We start from the raw sequence: 7500 nt of genomic DNA, 5'->3' as shown, positions 1-7500 counted from the left end.
AGCATCAAAAGCGACTTTGAAACGAGTCCTGACAGGTGAGATTGAAACCAAATTGGCTCTAAATGCGATCTGGAGTTCGGCACTGTTGCTGGTTGAACTTCAACGGATAACTTCAGAAGTTTACAAATATCTGACGCCAATGTTTAGAAAGAAGGTGTAACAGGAGGAAAACCTCACAGTCGCACTATGAAACAACTGTTAGGAGAGGGCGGAGGGTAAGGTGGAAGAAAGAGAACAAGAACGGAGGTACAGTAAAAGGTATGAAAGGGGTTACAGCCGAGGGCCGAAGGGACGCTGCAAAGAACCTCGAGTAACACCCACAGTGCACCGCATGAGATACACTGACGGCACTAACCCCCTACGTAGGGGGAACCCTATTGTGACAGTAGGACAGAAGACTCTGTCATAAAAAATAATATCTCATTTAATCATGATTGGCTTCATGCGATTCTAAGCTGATGATGAATTAAATTTTTTAAATCCCCAAATGACGTGTAATTGATGCAATCCGATGAAAGCGGAAGTAGTGGCCGTTTCCGGATTAGAGACGATTACCTCAGGTATGACCTACATGTTGATTTTTGCAGCTGTTTAAAGTTGGGACTAGAGGAAATTATTATTATTATCATTATTATTATTATTATTATTATTATTGTTATTATTATTTTTAGGCTTTTGACATTACCCTTATCATTATTGTTTTATATTATTGTGATTGAAAAGAAAACTCAAAATAATAATAGAAATTATTATTATTATTATTATTATTATTATTATTATTATTATTATTATTATTATTATTATTATTATTATTATTATCAAACTTTTGATACTACCGTTATCATTATTATATTTTATATTATTGTGACTGAAAAGAAAAATCAAAATAAGAATAGAAGTATGTATATATATATATATGTATGTATGTATGTATGTATGTATGTATGGTATATATATGTGTGTATGTATATGTATGTACCATAGATGTATACATATATGTATGCATATATACTCATATATATATATATATATATATATATTTTATATATATATATATATATATATATATATATATATATATGTATATATATATATATATATATATATATATATATATATATATATATATATATACATATATACACATATACACACCGGCTTCCCTACGCATACTAAATGTCATGAAATATCGGACAATTGGCTTCATCCAACGGGCATAAATCAATAAACGTGTGGTTGAATATTAATATTTGTTTTGACAGATATATGAATGGTTAAAATCTCTTGGGCTAGATGCACATGCTGTGAACGTTAATTTTCCATTTCTGTCATTTAGGCTTTGTGTGTTTATTTTCAATGGAGAGATAAAAAAATTAAAATATATGAATGAGGAAAAAACGGAAAGTTGTGAGGAAAAATAACTTTATGAGCGAGAAAAAACGAAAATTTATGAATGAGGAAAAATGAAAAATTATCCATGAGGAAAACAAGAAAACTTATTATGAAAAAATAACAATTTACGAACTAGAAAAAATTAAAATTTATGATTGAGAAGAAATGAAAAATTATAGATGAGGAAAAAACGAAAACTTACGAGGGAAAATAACAATTTACGAACGAAAAAAAATTAAAATTTATTAATGAGGGGAAAAAATTAAAATATATGAATGAGTAAAAAATGAAGTTATGAATGTGGGAAAATGAAAATTTATAACTGAAGAAAAAAATAGAGATTATGAGGTAAACAAAATGAAAATTTATGAATAAGGGAAAACTGGAAAAATGAAAATTTATGAGGGAAAAATAAAAATTTATAAGGAAAAAAATTGAGAAAAAAATAAATTTATGAATGAGGAAAAAAATTAAAATTACGACCGAGGAAAAAAATTAAAATTTACGAACGAGGAAAAAGAGAAAATTTATGAATGAGGGAGAAATCTGTGAATGAAAAGAGTTATACGAAGACTGGAAGATGATTTTCCCCAAACATTAACAGTCTAAAGAATGCCACCTTACGCATCTGTACACCAGGCTTCATCAAATTACGCTCGACCGTTCTTGAGGTGTCCCAATACACATACGCGAGAAATAAGAAAATCAGTAATTAACTGAGAGCTATTACTTTTTCCGTTTCAGGGGCATCCCCACCAATCAGCATGAGAAACACTAAGGTCTTCATCGCCAACAACACAGCGTCCACTAAAGACGGTAAGAATTTCCTTTCTTATTTCTGACGTCTTCTTCTTCTTCTTCTTCTTCTTCACCACTCAGTTATTTTTCACTGCTGTTATTCATAACTGCAATGTTGGCGTTGTTATTATTATTATTATTATTATTATTATTATTATTATTATTATTATTATTATTATTATTATTATTATTATTACGTGGTAATGGCTTTTTCAAAATTTTTTATACTGATTCCTAATGACAATAACAATTATTATTATTATTATTATTATTATTATTATTATTATTATTATTATTATTATTATTATTATTATTACGAGGTAATGGCATTTTCAAAATTTTTCTATACTGATTCTAATGACAATAACAATTATTATTATTATTATTATTATTATTATTATTATTATGTGTGTATTATTATTATTATTAATTCACTTCTACAGTTATTTCAAAACCATTTACTTTTATCAAACAACATTCCTTTATGTGTTATGGAAATTACAAGCACACCTTCTGATTGTATGAGCGCATCATTGGCCAAACTATTGTCCTCTGGAACAGCTATCGCACTCTGTACATCTACATACCCAAAAAGTCCCCACAGAAAAATGAGGTCAGTCAGCGCTGGAAAGGGAATTGAGAGCAGGTAGATTTGACAGGTGCAACAGGAGGAAAACCTCAAAGCAGTTCCACTGTGAATCCATTGTTAGGAGAGGGTGGAAAGCAAGTTGGAAGAAAGACAATATGAAAGGAGGTACAGTAAAGGGAATCAAAAGGGGTTGCAACACGGGGCCGAAGGGACGCTGCAAAGGACCTTCATTAACGACTACAGTGCACCCCGTGAGGTGCACTGAGGGCACTATCCCCCCCCCGGGGATCGAAAGCAGAGACCAACTGTGTTTTAAGAGCATAATTTACCCAAGTTCTAAGCCCGGGTATGAGGAAAAGAGAAAGGCAGCAAGGTTAACGTTCCCGGAGCTACTTGAAACTAACAACAGATCATAAGTGCTTGGTGTAAGCGGCAGTGTCGTGATGAAGCCCTGTTATCAAGTGTTGGTAGGTGGGAACTAAAACCGGCTGACGAAATCGGAAATCGGACACAGAATGTCGCCTTGGAAAATTTGCGTATACATAATATTGTCTCTATACACAGGACAAAGTTTTTATTTTTATTGCGGTAAAATATTGTCAATTTTGACGACAACCTTGGACCGGAATGCGAAACAAAATTTGCAATGTTCTGTTTAATAAAATACAGAAAGTTCACGCTACCATAGAGCTTCTGTTAAGAACAGCATTGAATGGAATCATCTGTCGTGGCGGCTCAGAGTAAAAGGCGTACTGAAAAAATATGCAAGTTCTTCTACAAAACAGCTGCCGGAAACGCTGAAACAGCTGTACTTTTTACATATAATTATTAAGAGAAATATGAATTATTATTATTATATGTACACTGAAATCAATTACCCCAAAATTTAATACTAAAAGAGAGAAAAAAATTGATGTTTACGATTAGACATTTCTTGCTAGAATTCGTGCTTATGCAAATAAGGACGCATCCAGACGCCTCTTATCGTCTGTAAACATTCCCCCGACACGCAGCCCCACGCAAAAGACAGACCACAGGCTGTAAGACTATGCAAGGAGCGTCCCACGAATCCCTTCTACATGGCCTCCGTCGGCTTAGGCAGAGGGAGTTTCAGAGTGTGCCCAGAGCAGCAAGTCTCATGAGAAGGGGGTTTCAGAGTATGGCCAAGGCAGGGAGTCTTATCAGGGACGCTCAAATGCCGCAGAGGGAAAGAGATAGAGGAAGGGGCCTCCTGCAACAGGCCACACGGAGAGGCGGAAGAAGGCCGCATTGCAGGTCCGACAAGAGATTTTGCTTTGAAAGGGCTGACGCCGAGAGAGAGAGAGAGAGAGAGAGAGAGAGGCAGACAGAAACATCCAAACAGAGAGAGAGAGAGAGAGAGAGAGACAGAGACAGACAGAGACAGACAGACAGACAGACAGAGACAGACAGACAGACAGAGACAGAGAGAGAAAGACACAGTAGAGAGAGAGAGAGAGAGAGAGAGAGAGAGGGGCCCTTCACTTGTAATCTCGAGATACAAAAGGGGAGAAATATGCCATTCCGAGCGGCAACTTTTTTTCTATTTATTTTTTCTGGGGAGAGGTGGGGCGCCGGTTGTTTAAACCGACGCGATCAAACAAAACATCTGGGTGTTCTCCGGAGGAAATCGCCTTTGTTCGACCGTTTTCCTCCTCCTTCTGCGTGTATGTGTGTGTGTGTGTGTGTGTGTGTATAACCCCTTCAGACTGCTGCAGAAGATGGGGAGTTATTTATATTAGAGTAGGCTTTTCTTTTATGTCCATTGGCCGCCGTTGTTGCTGCGCTTTCGTTTCGGTTCGTTTCCTCTCGTATGTTTCTTCCAAAGGAAGTCATCGGCTGTCTTTCCGCGGATTCTATTCTCTCTGTCTCTCTCTTTCTCTCTCTCTAGGTCTATATGTCTGTCTGTCTGTCTCTCTCTATGTCTGTCTCTGCTGTCTCTCTCTCTCTATGTCTGTCTGTCTCTGTATCTGTCTGTCTGTCTGTCTCTCTATGTCTGTCTGTCTGTCTCTCTCTATGTCTGTCTGTCTGTCTCTCTCTATGTCTGCCTCTGTCTGTCTGTTCGTCTGTCTCTCTCCCTCTCTGCCTGTCTGTCTCTCTCTCTCTCTTTGTCTGTCTGTTTATCTTTCTGTCTGTCTGTCGCTATGTCTGTCTGTCTGTCTGTCTCTCTCTCTCTCTCTTTCTATATACATATATATATGTCTGTCTGTCTGTCTCTCTCTCTCTCTCTCTCTTTCTATATGTCTGTCTGTCTGTCTGTCTCTCTCTCTCTCTCTCTCTTTCTATATATATATATATGTCTGCCTGTCTGTCTGGCTCTGTCTGTGTGTCTGCCTGTCTCTCTATGTCTGTCTGTTTCCCTGAGAGGGCAAAACCAACTCGGAAATGGAAGACAACGCAAACGATAATGAGGGCAAATTCACACACTCTCTCTCTCAGGATTTTACTGAATGACAGACGGTAAGTATGGTAGGTATCTGGACGAGAAAGAATCGAGTATTCATGGCAATAACGAATGGAATGAATTAAATGCGTCATTTTCCTAAATATGGTCAGATGCCGGACAACTTCAATTGGAAGTCTGCATCAGTTAATCACTGTCGTAAATTTGGGATGGATGAAAGCTACAAAGATACCTTTGAATGAAAGCTACAAAAATAACTTTAAATGAAAGCTACAAAAATAACTTTAAATGAAAGCTACAATAATAACTTTAAATGAAGGCTACAAAAATAACTTTAAATGAAAGCTACAAAAATAACTTTAAATGAAAGCTACAAAAATATCTCTAAATGAAAGCTACAAAAATAGCTTTAAATCTCATAGGTTAAAAGCCATTGCAACACGCAAACTGTCAGTAATAAAGGGTTAACGTCTATATCGCAATGTTTCCAATCCTTTTTCATCGCCCCTTTGCAACTGCATATTGTACCATCAACGGACGCAGCGTCCATCTCTTGAGTCCATCAGAGAACTTCTCCAAAAATCATTTTGGAGGGGTATTCAAACCCGACTTTTGTCTTAAATCGCTTTTGCCTTTTGGAATCCGGAGACGATAACTTCCAGTGATATATATCTCCCCCCAAGTTTATATTTGGGAGCTGTGTAATAGTTTTTCCTCTCCCCTTCCCCCCCCACGCCCCTCCCCACCCTCCCCCAACGTCAGAATGACGCACTGGGCCCATTTAAAAGTTTTTGAAAGACGTTGGATGCTGGTGGACCGTATTTGAATGCTGCTGTTTTGCTTGTTCGTGTTCTCTGACTCAACACCCAACTACCCATTTTCGTTCGTTTCTCTTCCTTACTTTTTTTATTTTTCAAGTCTGAAGAGGAAAAAGGGGATTCCTTCTTCAGTTTCTCTTTTTTTTTTCTTTCTTCTTTTTTCCCAGGCATGCATAGAAAAGGACATTTCTTTCCTTCATTCGCCTTCCTTACTCTTTTCCTCAGTTTTCCAGGCCTGAATAGAAAAAGGGGCATTCCTTTCCTTCATTCCCCTTCCTTACTCTTTTCCTCAATATTCCCGGCCTGAATAGAAAAAGGGGCATTCCTTTCCTTCATTCCCCTTCCTTACTCTTTTCCTCAGTTTTCCAGGCCTGAATAGAAAAAGGGTCATTCCTTTCCTTCATTCCCCTTCCTTACTCTTTTCCTCAATATTCCAGGCCTGAATAGAAAAAGGGCACTCGTCTCCTTTCCCACAATGGCCTCGGCACTTTAAAAAAAAAGATGTCGTGGAGGAAAAATTGCTAATCGAGTTACTCTCCTGAGAGATCCCGCATGCCTTGCTCATCTCTTGGCGATTTAATGATACGTTTTAGCTGGGAAAATAACAGAAGGCTCACGGCTGGAAATAGTTCTTGACTATATTTAGTGCATGATTCCATATTTCTGAAAGGGTGGCTCTCCTCGGCATCACGAGAAAGTAAGACGATTTAATAACATAATATCAATGTTATTAATAAGTAAAGAGCCACTATAACATATGTGAGAGACTGTATTTCTCCAAAATATAAAAAAAGGTTTGGAAAGCAATATTATTGTGTAATAAAAATTCACAGTTACATACTACTGTAAACTGTATTACTCTGTAAAAGACAAAAGCAAAGACTTTCGAACACCTGAACGGTGTTCCTCACCAGTGTTTTAAAGTAGACACTGATAATGAACACCATTCAGGTGCTCGCCAGTCTTTGCTTTGGACTTTTACAGAGTAATATACTTTTACTATATAATTGTGGATTTTTATTACACAAACAGTTTTTCCACGAGATTGTGAACTTCTTAGCCATCAATGTTGTTGATGGAAAAGCAACTGCAAAGTCAATCTATAAGAAAATGAGATGATTTAGTTATATTACTGATGGAAAAACTTCACGCACTGATCGTATTATTTGTGTTAGACGACGCGAATGTTCATTTTTGCGTTTTATCTCATGGAAAATAAAGCTTAGACGAGCATGAAAATGAAAAGCTGTTCGGATATTGTGGGAGTAGGAAAAAATATATTCCATGATAGTGGATGAGGAATAATAATTCCTCGCGGATCAGTCAGCAAACTGCTGGTTCCACCCCCAACCCCCACCCCCACAAACACCTTCCCTCCTCAAAGAAAAAGAAAAATTTGTGAAAACAAAAAACGTTAAAACATCTTTCCTTCAAACCTCGCCCCCCCCAATGAAAAAATGAGAAAACAAAAAATTTAAAGA

General features: G+C 36.9%; 1 protein-coding gene across 1 annotated transcript in view; it reads left to right on the top strand.

Moving 5' to 3' along the window:
• LOC136849860 (opioid-binding protein/cell adhesion molecule-like) overlaps positions 1-7500 on the top strand; it is a 40638-nt gene that overhangs the window by 26142 nt on the left and 6996 nt on the right. The window contains exons 6-7 of the mRNA XM_067123349.1: positions 2137-2208; positions 3884-3894. Coding sequence (XP_066979450.1) covers positions 2137-2208; positions 3884-3894 — 83 coding nt within the window. The remainder of the gene's footprint in view (positions 1-2136; positions 2209-3883; positions 3895-7500) is intronic.

This window comes from Macrobrachium rosenbergii, chromosome 21, assembly GCF_040412425.1.
Source record: "Macrobrachium rosenbergii isolate ZJJX-2024 chromosome 21, ASM4041242v1, whole genome shotgun sequence".
Lineage (NCBI taxonomy): Eukaryota > Metazoa > Arthropoda > Malacostraca > Decapoda > Palaemonidae > Macrobrachium > Macrobrachium rosenbergii.
Note: the sequence above shows the minus strand (reverse complement) of the source record. Positions and strands in the feature narration are given on the sequence as shown.